The sequence below is a fragment of the Erinaceus europaeus genome, chromosome 5, assembly GCF_950295315.1.
Source record: "Erinaceus europaeus chromosome 5, mEriEur2.1, whole genome shotgun sequence".
NCBI classification, from domain to species: domain Eukaryota; kingdom Metazoa; phylum Chordata; class Mammalia; order Eulipotyphla; family Erinaceidae; genus Erinaceus; species Erinaceus europaeus.
The window spans coordinates 126,698,563-126,712,631 of record NC_080166.1 but is presented as its reverse complement, the minus strand read 5'-3'; the positions used below and the strand labels follow the sequence as shown (position 1 = coordinate 126,712,631).

Below are 14,069 nucleotides of genomic sequence, written 5' to 3'. Positions count from 1 at the left end.
CCCTGCTTCAGCACTTGTGAAGCTTTCCCCCCGCAGGTAGGGACCAGTGGCTTGAACCTGGGCCCTTCCAGACTGTAATATGTGCACTTAACCAGGTACACCACCTCTTGGCCCCCTGTCTTAAATTTCCTAACATTATCTTTGGACTTCTGTGAGACATAATGTGTCAATGGAACATATCTGTAGCTCCAGTAGTTACCATGTAATGTACTATCCAACTGTCCTTTCTTGCAACACTATTTGCAACTAATGTTTGTCACATTCAGGGAGTTCTGGTGAACCCAGGAGGTATGAGAGTTCAGTGAGTGTTTCAAAGAAGATGCAAAGTAAGTACCCGAGTTCTGTGACTACTTAAGAGAGAGTGTTGACCACCAGTATAAGACATGCCAATTACACCAGAGTTTGGTTCAGATCCAGAGAATAAGGTAACAGCACACTAATAACACCCTCACAAGCAAGAAGTACAACCATAGCATTTTCCATTGGTTCTCTTTCCCTGAATAAGCCAGTGATAATGAAAATGGTGACACAGAAGGAAAAGCAAGGGCCACACATGGCTCACATCTCTCCCATTCTCTCCTTGCTCACCAGTGAGCTGAAAATAGAATCAGAAGGGAGCATGCTATTAGGCACTTATAGTAAAGCTGAGTTTCTACTGTTATGGTAAGCCCCAAACACACATACAATTGTACACTCTGAAATATGACATGTCTTATTACTGAGGATGCTAAAGGCTGTCGTTACATTTTTCATTCGGCATTGCATCGTATGAAGATGAATGGCGAATTTCATACTAGCAGCATTTTCATCCCAGTTTTGAAATGGAGATAAAGTTAGTTTACAAGGCGGGGGCTGGGCAGTGGCACACTGGGTTAAGCGCACATAGTACAAAGCACAAGGGCTCGCACAAGGATCCAGGTTGGAGCCCCCGGCTCCCCACCTGCAGGTGGGGGGATCGCTTCACAAGTGGGTGGGTCTGCAGGTGTCTCTGTTTCTCTCCCTCTCTATCTTCCCCCTCCTCTCTCAATTTTTCTCTGTCATACCCCCACCCCCCCACAACGGCTGCAGGAATAGTGAATTCGTAGTGCAGGCACCGAGTCCCAGCGATAACCCTGGAGGCAAAAAAAAAATAATTCATTTACAAGGCTGCCTTTGTTTTCAGGCTCCAAGTTCTTCAACTCCTCTAATCAGACTGTACTACCCCCACTACATCTTATTAATAGTACAAACATAACATTTTTCTTTACTTGAAGATGGTATTGAATAACAGGTAATAATAATAATCATAACAATATAATAATAATAACTGACAACACTATACAGGTGGAATCAAGAGACGGCGAGATGGTGCTTCAGACTGCAATGTCCTGAGAGACATTGTGCTCAGGCTGTTTTGGATAGACAAGCAGCCCCATGTTTTCATTCTGTAATAGGACTTGCAAATGACATAGCTGGCCTTGCTCAAGGCTGAATGGAGTGAGCAGTCTCATGGTGCAGAAAGAGGCTTCATTAAGTGGCCCTCCAGGTAATAATGTCAGGAGAGAACAGGGCCCAAGAGCTTAGTTGGCCAAGGACAGACGATGGAAGCCACTTGGTGCAGAAAAGATCAAACCAGACTTCCCTGGAGCTTTCTTTTATCATAATAGGTCAGTGAGATTTCTTTCATTCATTCATTCATTCATTCATTCTTTCTTTCTTTCTTTCTTTCTTTCTTTCTTTCTTTCTTTTTTCCTTTCTTTCTTTCTTTCTTTCTTTCTTTTTTAGGGAGAAAGTCCTCCAACCCTTCCCTCCATCTTTACATACTGCTCCATCCTCTGTGCTTCATCTCCGTGGGTGTCACTGTGCTGTGACTGCAAAGACTAGAGAGAGTCAAGCCTCAAAGCAGGGATGAGTAATAGAGTGCATATATACATTCAAATAAATGTGCAGTGAAGCTGCCAGATCTGGAAGCATCTCTTCAGAAAGCATCACTTTGAGATTTGGGTAGCCTGTCTGCCCCCAGTTAAAGATAAAACACAACTGGAAGGTCAAATAAAAAGGCTTAGAGGACACACACACATATACACACACACACACACACACACACACACACACACACACATCTACAGGACCACTGATCAGTATGTTTCAACATGAAGAGGAAGGGTAGGGAGGATTTCAAAGAATAAACCCCTTTGGAAGAGGGAACAGAATTATCTCGTCAATGTATAGGTCAGCCCAAATGGTGTGTCTATGGTCTCTTCAGTTCCTAAAGGACAGTTGTAAGAATTTAAAGAAACTCTGGGTACAGTTAAGCTCCCAACTTGAATCAGAGTAAGACTGAAAAAACAATTCAGCTTTCCTACAATTAAAGAGGACTGCAAAACAAAAAAAATCAATGTGATGAAATAGTAATCAGCTCGGACTCAGTAGGAAATAATAAACAGCCTAACAATATTAACTAATAAACTCACATCATCACAAAAAGCAGGATAGGACAGACCTGAAGATTGTCCAGGATAAGGTGAAAGAAGGAAGAAGTTGCTGTTATAATTAAATTATCATGGCCTTTTTTTTTAAGGTTCACTTTTTATGGTTTTTCTTTCTAAAAAACGAGTGCTCAGACGAGCCCAATGTAAGAGTAAGCACAAGACTATCTTCACATGCAAACTGCATTACAATCCATTTCCATCTCCTTCTCTCACACTAACTTCTCCAGCCTGCCCACCACAGATAGGAACTCCTCCGGCTTTTTGTTCCTACAGCCTGGGATGGCTGAAAACTTGTTTGGGCTTTCTTTACTTAAATTAGCTTTCAACCTTGATTTTTCAAAGGTTAATAGGTTAAAACAGTGGTCCTGTTGTGTCAACAGAGCCTTAGCAAAAAATTAATCGTGGAAGAAATCCCCAAAGGTCAAAGGAAGAAATAGAAAATGCTGTAATAAAGAAATCACTGAGCCGGCTCTGTGTGCTTCCAAGGCACTGTATTTCTAACGCAGAAGCATGACAAGGAAAATAAGATGATATCACTCACCGTGGTTGCTTAAAAAAAAAAAAAAGGTGTTGTAAGACTCACAGGGCCAAGAAGCACATTTCAGTAGCTCTCATGGTGGTCTAATGCCGTTAGAGGAGAAATCCTAAAAGGTAGGATAGAAATCTCTGGCAAGAAATACCTTTATCTCCCTATCTATTTCCATATCTATCTATCTATCTATCTATCTATCTATCTATCTATCTATCTAGCTATCTATCTATCTGTCTATCCATCTATTTTTTTAACACTAGGTGAAATTAATGCAATCGACGCTGGCTGCTACAGAGAATGCAAACAGTTGTGTCTTCAGCACGGAAGAGTTTGGATCTCTGAGCTGCCATTAGAGGTAAGTATGATTAATGTTCGATTCAGACTCTGAAGAGAGCCAAGCGGGGCTACAGGATCGGAGAACAGTGATGGAACCATGTTCTTCTTGTGCTGTTAATGGAATCTTCTTGAACTGGTTCTTGTAGATGCCACCAGGGCTCACAGAAGTCACAGGATGAGTTATGAGACCTTCCGCAAGAGAGTGTGGAGGGTGTGTGTGTGTGTGTGTGTGTGTGTGTGTGTGTGTGTGTGTGTGTGTGTGTGTGTATGTGTGTGTGTGTGTGTGTGTGTGTGTGTGTACGGGCAGGGGTTGATCCTTCACGATCTTATTAGTAGATGACAAAGACTCTAATATGTCAGACCTGTGAGAGACATGGAGATGACCTCTGGGTTTATTTGTTACCTACAGAATGAGAAACTTAAGAAACTAAGCAATTCTGGTTCAGCATTTTTTTTTAATTTTTAAAAATTATCTTTATTTATTTTTTGGAGAGAGACAGCCAGAAATCAAGAGGGAAGGGGGTGATAGAGAGGGAGAGAGACAGAGAGAGACCTGCAACACTGCTTCACTACTTGCAAAGCTTTCCCCCTACAGGTGGGGACCGGGGACTTGAACCTGGGTCCTTGTGCGCTATAACATGTGTGCTCAAGGAGGTGCATCACCACCCGGCGCTGTTCAGCATTCTTTTGTAGCTTTGAATGTCCAGAGAAGAAAACAAAGAAATAAAAAAATTAACCATAAAATTCAACACCAGGAGATGAAAACCCAGACATACAACTTAAACATGTAAGAAGTATGTCTTGGCATATAAATAAGAGACATGGAAGGTTTAAGGCAACAAGCACAAAGTTTATTTTTTTCTTCCAGTATTTTCCTCTAATGTGGATGAGTAGACAGATGAACTGAATACAAATTTTGCACACATGTGCAAATATTTACTGGAATCTTGATAAAATAGCTGAACTAAATGCCACCTGTACAAAAATCGAGTGGGTACTAACAAGGTACTAAATCTATTTTTGAAATTATTTTTCTTATTTATTCATATTTACTTGATAAAGGCACAAATTGAGAGGGGAGAGGGAGACAGATAAGGAAAGAAACAGAGAGACACCTTCATCCCTGCTTTACCTCACATGGAGCTTTCCCCCTGCATGTAGGTACCAGAGGTTTGAGTCCAGATCCTTGCTTAGTGTGTTACGTGCTCTTAACCAGGTGTGCCTCCACTTAGTCCTCAGCTAAACTGTTTAAGACATCTTTCATTCTAATTCACTGGTTAAATATTTTTCTCTCTCAGAGAGAGAGAGAGAGAGAGAGAGAGGTTGAGAAAGAGTTTCTATCGGTGCTATTTGGTTGTCTTCGTCATACTTAGTTTAGTTTTTTTTCTGTTTGTATTTTTTTTTTTACTATGTTTCTAGGGATGTGACGCATTTCAAAATGCATGTTTCATTACTCTTCATTTATGATGAAGCTAACACATCAGTAGATAATTACCTTTAGAAAGTGTTTGTTAGACTCACAGTTTCCAGAGAAGAGTCTGCTTAATTATGGGGGTTGAGAGGGGGCTTAGACAGGTGGGGGAAGGCAGGGGGAGCTATGGCCACAGCTCTGTGATTTCGGTGGGAAGGGTCAGGTGAAGCAGGGTATTCAGGCTTTGGATTGATTCACTCAAATCATTCCCAGAGGCCTTTGGGGCATAGGGACTGTGCTAGCTAATTGCTTCAGACTTGACCACAGGGGTGATCAGAACTGAGAGATATTGGCTCAAAGTATTAGAGTCCAGCAGAGGAGGCTGGTGATATGGACCTCAGATGATAAAAAAAAAAAAAGTAGACAAGGTTAATTAATACCAACGACTAGGATTGATAGGATCAGCCATGTTGGTGACATTGTTTGGAGAGCTGATCATTGAGCCTTTGGGAAATGATAACCAGGAGAGACAGAAATCGAACAGTCCACGCTGTCACTATTGATTTGGACTTTTCGAGCAGGGCTCTTGAGCTAAGAACCAAGACTGACTTTAATATGTTTGCTGTTCCTTCTTCTCCCCTTTGACCATCCCCTACTCAATCACTGCTGACCCCCCCCCCCCGCCCCCCGAGAATGGCTACTCCATCTGCCTTCCATGCAGAGTTGCACGTGGTTGTGGTTGTATTTTTGGAGCGGGAGGTTTTAAGATGCCCGTGCTTCCGAATGAGAGAGGTATTGAGTGTCAGGTTTGTGGTGGAGAGCAGCCCATCGCTGTCTTCAAAGGAGCAATCACACACTTTGCAGGAGGCCCCTGTGCTGCCCAGGTGGCTGTGAGCATAAGCGCTGGAATCCTGTTCCACTAGGGGCCCATGCTGAAGAAGGAAGTGTGTTTCCAAATCTGGGCAAGAGAACAGCTTTAAATGGGAGTTCAGTTTCACCCTGATGTAAGTTTCTGACTTGGGGTTGCTTAGAGGGCAGCTTCTATGTTCTAAATGGGAAGCATAAAAGCACAATCCAAATCAAGGCTAGCGTTTTCTAATCTGTGTAGTTCTAAAGACATGACTTCTGCTACTCTCTTTATATCTTTAAGATCTGTGTGGGCTAGTGTTTTGTTTTCTGGGGAATATGTGAGAATTCTGAATTCTTGTAAGATCTAATTAGAGGCAAACATTAAATACTTTAAAAAGCCAGTTAGCTTGTAACTTAATGATCATCTTGTCGATGGAGTCAACTTTGGGTATCAGATTTGAGCACACGGTTTGCTGATCAAGCAAAGGCTTCAGTCTAGTGGTCTGGTCAACCCCCAGCAAGGAGCAGTAAGAGCAAGGGGTCTACATTACTTTTACTCAGTCTATTTTTATTATTTTTTCAATTGCCACCAGGGATAAAGCTGGGGCTTGGTGCTCACACTACAAATTCACTATTCCCATCAGCCATCTTTTACTTTCTTTTTTTTTTTTTTTACCTCTCTTATTTTTTTATTGGGTAGGACAGAGAGAAACTGAGAACCCTGCAGCTCTGCATCAGCACTTGTGAAGCTTTCACCTTGCAGGTGGGGACCAGGGGCTTAAACCTGGGTCCTTGTGCACTGTAAGGCGTGCGCTTAACCAGGTATGGCCATCATCTGGCCCCTTCTCTCTCCTTCCTTCCTTCCTTCCTTCCTTCCTTCCTTCCTTCCTTTCTTCTTTCCTTCTCCCTTCCTTCCTTCCTTCTTTCCTTCCTTCTTTCCTTCCTTCCTCCCTTCCTTCCTTCCTTCCTTCCTTCCTTCCTTCCTTCCTTCCTTCCTTCCATCTTTCCTTCCTTCCTCTCTTTCTTACCAGAGCACTGCTCAACTCTGGTCTTTGGTGGTGTTGGGGATTGAACCTGAGATCTCCGAATATGAAAACTTTTTGCAGAGCTGTTATGCTATCTCCACAGCCCAGTAATTTTTGGAGAGTCATCAATGTCTCTTCCAGGCCTAGAATTTTAGAACTTGAGGCCGGGAAGTAGCGCAGCGGGTTAAGCGAACATGGCGCGCAGTGCGTGGACTGGCCTAAGGATCCTCGTTCAGGCGCCCTGCAGGTGTGTGTGGGCGGTCGGGTGAAGCAGGTCTGCGGGTGTCTTTCCCTCTCTGTCTTGCCCCCTCTCTCGATTTCTCTCTGTTTTATACAGCAATGGCAACAATAACAACAGCAACAAGGGCAATGACAAGGGCAACAAATGAGAAAAATGTCCTCCAGGAGCAGTGGATTCACAGTGCAGGCACTGAGCCGAGCGATAACCCTGGAGGCAAATAAGAAAAAAAAAGAAGTTTAGAACCCAATGCTCCTTTATAGTCTAATCAATTTCCTTTATACTAAGATAACTTGATCACCATAGGAAAAAAATACTCAATATCTTTTTCTTTCAAACAATATTTCCTGCTCTCTCTCTTTCGCCCATGCTCTCTCTCTCCCCACCCCCCCTCTCTCCCACTGCCTCCCGACCCACCAGGCCATGTGTCTACCAGCATCCCCTTGTTGCCAGTGTCAAACTCTAGTAATTGCTTAGTTCTTTTTCCTGATGGCATGAATTATTACAGATAAAGATGGTGCCTGAGTGCTCTTAGACTATTCAGTACCTGGTACAGAATAATCTAATAGCAAATGGCCTGCTTTTTGAAAGGAAAAACACCAAATAAAATATGGATCAGATTTGGTGTATTGCACTAAAGCAAAGGACATTGGGAAGGAGGCAGGGAGGGGCCTTGGGGGGGATGCTTTGGGGCCCTAGTGCCTGATGGTGGAAAAAACCCTAAGTTGGAGGTGAGAGTGTTTTGCAGGCACCTGTCACAGGGAGATGAGAGCTTTTTTTTTTATCCATGTGTCAACACCTTTACTGTAGACCATTCACACCAAAATAAAAAGATACAAAAAAACAAAAACAAAAATGTAGATCAGATCAAAATAGGATCAAATGGTTCTGAATGACTTGTAGGAGTGATTAAAAATAGTTAAATTAGACAATGAAATTCTCCTTATCTATTTTCCCCCATATAGTGATTGGGGCTCAAATAATACTAATATAGCACAGTGATTTTAAAAAGTGGGTAGTTTCATATTTTAGGAGTTTTGACATATAGGGCTGCTATGCTGGGGGGAATCTGTGGTCTTGTGCTTTGGGATGTCTGGTTTCTTTCTTTTCTTTCTTTCTTTCTTTCCATTTTTTGCCTCCAGGGTTATCACTGGGACTCAGTTTCAGCACTATGAATCCACTGCTCCTGGTGGCCATTTTTTCCATTTTATTGAATAGGACAGAGAGAAACTGAGAGGGGAAGGGGAGATAGAGAAAGAGACACCTGCAGACCTGCTTCACCACTTGTGAAGTGACCCCCCTGAAGGTGGGGAGCCGGGGGCTCAAGCCCAGATCCTTGTACAGGTCCTAGCTTAATACTATGTGCATTTAACCAGGTGTACCACCGCTTGGCCCTGGGAACGTCTGGTTTTCACAGAGCCTGAGTGAGGAATGGCTGAATAACCACTAACGCAGAAGCTCAGAGTAGGAACATATTGTAAATCATTTACCCCCTCAATAAAGTGAAAAAAATTCCAAAAAAAAAACAAAAAACCCACCAATCTTTGGTGCGTCCTTTTCTTTCGGTGGCATCCAGTTTAGTTCAAAATGAGCTATTTGGTTATGTCGGCAGATGGTTATTTCTAGTTTGGAAGTAATTTGCTTGCTCCAGGTGGCCAATACCTTCCCATGCCTGAGATCCATCCACTATTGTAGGAAAAAGGAAAAAAAAAAAAAAAAAAAAAAGGGAAAGGAAATGCACTCTAGTTCCTAATGCCTTTTGAATGGAGATGATTCTTTTGTGGATGCCCGACGCTCTGTGTGGAGCCGCTGAATCCCGGATTCAGGGACCAGGGAGGAGAGACATGGCCTCATTCTTCTCTGCTTACGGCCCCAACTTGTTGTTGTCTGCTGTACTTAACCTGTGCACGTTCTTTTTGGGAACTCAAACCATTCTGTGGGGGAGGTCTGTGAGAAGTGACTTTCCATTAAAACTACAAAAGCGGCAAACTTCTTTGAATAATGGCGGCTGCTTTGCTAGGCCGGCAGCCTGTGCCGAGCCGCTGATATTACGCACGGCTCCCAGACACTAGCAAACTCTCCTGCCGCACATTCTGCGTGTCAGCCCAGGGAGAAGGACGTGGATTCATGTTTTCTGTTTTCCAGGAGTGCACCGACAGAGGCAAGGATCTGAATTTTCCTTCTCTCCTTTGACTCCCACCTGTATTGGGTTGAACAAAACCGCAATTGCAATGGAATATACATATATATATTTTAATTTCTTTATTGGGGAATTAATGTTTTACATTCAGCAGTAAATACAATAGTTTGTACATGCATAACATTTCCCAGTTTTCCACATAACAATACAACCCCCATTAGGTCCTTTGTCATCCTTTTTAGACCTGTATTCTTCCCCACCCCAGAGTCTTTTTTACTTTGGTGCAATACGCCCATTGCTATGGAACATTTTGAAAGATTCTTTTGAGTCTTACTAATGCTATCACCATATATATCCAATCTTTCTTAAGGAAGCAACCTTCCCACCCACTTGATTTTTTAAAAATCTCAACAGCCCTAGTTTATCAAAGGATTCATTACATAACAAGTGCCAAACGTTTATCAAGAGTTTATTGAGAGCTTGTTATGCGTCTTTTGGTATCTAAAAATATTTTAAATGCTCATCTTTGGCTTCCTTCCTTCCTTTCTCCCTCATTTATTTCCTTTTCCTTTCTCTTATTTTTTCCCTCTCCCTCTTTCTCTATCTCTCTCTTTCCCCCCCCCCTCCTTCTCTCTTTTTGATATATCCACAGCTCTAGGGAGGGCTGTGGCTTGTTAAAAGGACCTCCCAGCAGGCTGCGATGGTGGCTATCCACCTGCATGTGTTACTGCACCTGCCCCTCCAGACCGGGCAGAGTGCCTAATCAATACCCAGTGAGCACCCCCAAATGTGTAAGTGGACACTTGTTACCCACAGCTCTTTACATCCAATGATAAGCTAACTGTAAGTTAAGTAGTTCTCCCCTTAAATAATCCTTGTGCTTTTCTCCGTGCTGAAACGCACTGTCAAATGACTAGAAAGCACTGATAGTTTAGAGGAAAGAAGATAGAATCCCACCCTCTGGCCCTGGAGAGTTAAGTAAGGCTAGTTAGACACCCAGCGAGCATCTCAGATACTGATCTGAAAATTAAGGTTGGGCATTCTGACCAGAGCTCAAACTCTTAATGTTCTATGAGACTGCTTTTCTTTTCTCTTCTCTTCTTTCCCTTTTATTTATTTCTTTCTTTTTAAAATACTTATTTATCTGTAGCCATAACACGAAGAGAAACTAAGAAAAACTAAGGTGAAAGGGGAAGGCAGAGAGAGAGGCCAGGGCAGTGGTGGTACTGGGGATTGAACCTGGGACTTCAGAGTCTTGGGCAGGAAAAAGGAAAAAAAAAAAAGGAAAGGAAATGCACTCTAGTTCCTAATGCCTTTTGAATGGAGATGATTCTTTTGTGGATGCATAACCATTATGCTGTCTCCCCATCCTGAAATCTGATCTGACTTCGACATGATTATTAGCTGTCTGTTGTAACTTGCTTCACAGTTATTTTCTTTTTATTTTTTTTTACATTAAAATATTTTAAATTTAATATTGGGTAGAGACAGAGAAATTGAGAAGGGAGGTGTAGATGGAGAGGGAAAGAGACGGAGAGACACCTGCAGCCCTGCAGATGGGGATCAGGGGCCTGAACCCGGGTCCTTGTGCACTGTAATATGTGCACTTCAGCAGGTGCGCTACTGCCTGGCCCCCACACTCATCTTCTTAGCAATCTCATCTCTTGAGGTCGGGCAGTGGTGTGGCTGGTAGAGAGCACATTCGCACAACATATTATAATGCACAAAGATTAGGGTTCGAGCCCCGCCCCTGACTTCACAAGCATTGAAACAGTGCTGCAGTTTCTCTCTTCCACTCATTCCTCAGTTTCTTTTTGTCCCTATACACAATTAATTAATTAGTTAATGAATTGCAAAAAGAGGGAAATGGAAAGTAGAGGAGGAAGCTAGAGCCCTTGACCCTTAAAACAGATCATTGTTTTCATTCCCCCTCGTGAATATTCTGTTTTCCTTTCTGTGACTTACTATTTTTTTTTTTTTCCAATTTCAATGCCACCAGGGTTATTAGTGAGCCCAGTGGGGCTTGGAGCCAGCGCTATAAATCCACCACTCCCTGTAGCCATTTTTCCTTCCTTCCTTCCTTCCTTCCTTCCTTCCTTTCATATATATATATATATGATTTAGGGTGAATATAAATTGAGAGCTAAGGGCTGGGTGGTGAGGCGCACCTGGTTGGCGCATATGTTACAACGCACAAGGACCCAGGTTTGAGTCCCCAGTCCCCACGTGCAAGGAGGAAACTTGGCAAGTGGTGCAGCAGGGCTTCATCTCCCCCTTCCCTCTCGATTTCTGACGGTCTCTATCCAGTAAATAAGTAAATACAATAAAAATTTAAAAAAGAAAGGAAGGAAGGAAGAAGGAAAGAAGGGAAAAATGAGAGCAAAGGGGATAGGTGGTGGCGTCCCGTCCCTGCTTAGTGCACACATCACAGTGCCCCAGAGCCTGGGTGCAAGCCTCCAGTGAAGCAGTTCAGCAGGACTCTCTCTCACCAAAATATAAATAAAATAAGAAATTGAGAGGTGTGGTTCGGGAGATGGCGCAGAGGATAAAGCACTGGATGCTCAAGCATGAGGTTCCCGAGTTCGATCCCTGGCAGCACATGTACCAGAGTGATGTCTGGTTCTTTCTCTCCTCCTATCCTTCTCATGAATAAATAAATAAATTCTTTAAAAAAAAAAAGAAATTGAGAGGGAAGGGAGAGATAGGGAGAAAGAAAGAATGAAAAAAAAAAGAAAGCAAGAAAACTGCAGACCTGCTCCACCACTCGTAAAACTCCCCATCCTCCCCCCCACCCCAGGTGGGGAGTGTTGGGGGGAGTGGTTTGAAGCCAGGTCCTTGCACAATGTAATATGGGTGCTCAACCAGGCATATTATGCCTCTAACTGGCCCCGGCGAGTCACTTCTCAGTGGTTCCTCTCCCTATGGCCTGTCCTCGCTGCTTTCTCCCTTGCAGGATGCCATGAGACAGCCATGAATGAGCTTTTGGATGTTTCTGCCAACGCTTCTCACTTCCCCAGTGATGCACCTGCCTCTGGAAACTGCACCGATGACAGGAGCCCTCTCAAGAGACACTACCTGCCTGTAATCTATAGCCTCATCTTTCTGGTGGCCTTTCCCGGGAACGTGGTGGCCATCTCCACCTACATCTGCAGGCGGCGGCCCTGGAGGCCCAGCGCTATCCTCCTGCTGAACCTGGCCTGCGCCGACCTGCTCTACCTGGCCAGCCTGCCCTTCCTCATCCACTACTATGCCCGCGACGAGGACTGGGTCTTCGGAGAGCTCATGTGCAAGCTGGTTCGCTTCGGTTTCCACTTCCACCTCTACAGCAGCATCCTGTTCCTCACCTGCTTCAGCATCTTCCGCTACTTCGTCATCATCCATCCCATGAGCTGCCTGGCAATTCACAGGACCACCAGGTGGGCGGTGGGGGCCTGTGTGGCCGTGTGGCTGGTGTCCCTGGTGGCGGTTGTCCCCATGACCTTCCTGATCACGGCCACCACCACCACCACCACCACCGGGACCAATCGCTTGGCCTGCCTGGACCTCAGCAGCTCTGACAACGTCCCCACCATCAAGTGGTACAATCTCCTCCTGACCGCCGTCACTTTCTGTTTCCCTCTGGTGACTGTAACGCTCTGCTACACGACCATCATCCACGCCCTGGCCCAGGGCCCTCGGACCCGAGGCTGCCTGAAGCAGAAAGCCCGAAGACTGGCCGTCCTGCTGCTTCTGGTGTTTTACGTCTGCTTTTTGCCCTTCCACATCCTGAGGGTCGTCCGGATCGAATCCCGTCTGCTTTCCATGGGCTGCACTGTGGAGAGGCAGATCCACGAGGCTTACATCATTTCGAGACCCCTCGCTGCCCTCAATACCTTTGGGAATCTGTTACTCTATGTGGTGGTGGTGGGGGACAGCTTCCAGCAGTCCATCTGCTCCACGGTACGCTGGAGGACCAGAGGGGACCTGGAGCAAGCCAAGGACAGCTCTTCCAACAACCCGTAGCATGCACCCCTGCCTCAGGCGCCCCAGTGGAAACACCTGCTGGACTGTTGTCACCTGTGACTTCTTCAAAGTTCGGACTAACTCCTGCAACAAAGCACTTGGGGGGAAATATTGTGGTTTTGGCTGACCTTTATACTCAAGTCAGGGCAAGGCTGCTAGGAGTTCTTCTCAATCCATCCATCCCTTGGGGTCCTCTCTGGGGTAGATGGAATATAGGGATCTCAGGAGAGAATTCAAGTGCAAAAGGCATCAGATCTCGCCTACTCCTTATGGGAAGCAAAGTTCACACTCTTTCCCTAAAGCTCTCCAGGTGTTAGTCCAGATACAAGAAAATGCTAGTCTTTCCCCTTAGTTTCCTGTTTCCCTTCCTGCTGAAGTCTGTTTGTGCTAAAGCCTAAGACTTTTCAAGTCAATCTTTTTCAATATGTTCATATATATATATATATATATATATATATATATATATATATATATGATAGCTTTAAAACTTATTTTTTTTTTGTCAAACTTTTGAGATACTTTTTTTTTCAGTGTGTTTTCCACTCAGCTTTTTAAAGTTCTACTAATTAAAGCAGGTCAGGGGATAGGGTGGTGGTGAAGCTAGTGAAACACATAAGTTACCAAGCATAGGGACCCTGGTTCAAGCCCCTGACCCCCCAGCTGCAAGAGACAAGCTTCACAAGTGGTGAAACAGGTCTACAGATGTCTTTCTCTCTCCCTTTCTGTCTTCCCTTCCCCTCTCAATTTCTCTCTGTCTCTAGCCAATAAGTAAATAAATTAGATCAAACTGCATTCAGTTAAATTTTTAAAAGAAACATTATGGGGCGAGGAGGTGGCACACTTGGTTAAACTCACATGCTCAAGTATCAGGGTTCAAGCCCCCAACTCCCACCTGCAGGGGAAGTTTCACAAGTGGTGAAACAGTGCTGCAAGTGTCTCTCTAACTCTTTCCTCTCTACTCCCCTTCCCTCTCGAATTCTGTCTGTCCCATCAAATAAAATAATAACAATAACAATAATACTAATACTAGGTCAGCAGGAAACACATGTGGAAATCCAAAGATGT

The 14,069-nt window shown here is 44.1% G+C and overlaps 1 protein-coding gene across 1 annotated transcript; it reads left to right on the top strand.

The window, feature by feature from the left end:
- The first annotated feature begins 3,248 nt into the window (after positions 1 to 3,248).
- OXGR1 (oxoglutarate receptor 1) lies at positions 3,249 to 13,105 on the top strand. Its single transcript, XM_016187592.2, has 2 exons — positions 3,249 to 3,358; positions 11,956 to 13,105. The coding sequence occupies exon 2, from the start codon at positions 11,973 to 11,975 to the stop codon at positions 13,002 to 13,004; it is 1,032 nt and encodes a 343-aa protein (XP_016043078.1). The 5' UTR covers positions 3,249 to 3,358; positions 11,956 to 11,972; the 3' UTR covers positions 13,005 to 13,105.
- The last annotated feature ends 964 nt before the right edge of the window (positions 13,106 to 14,069 follow it).

Coding starts and splice junctions, on each gene's coding strand:
- OXGR1 (XM_016187592.2), top strand. CDS start 11,973: ATGAATGAGCTTTTGGATGTTTCTGCCAACGCTTCTCACTTCCCCAGT.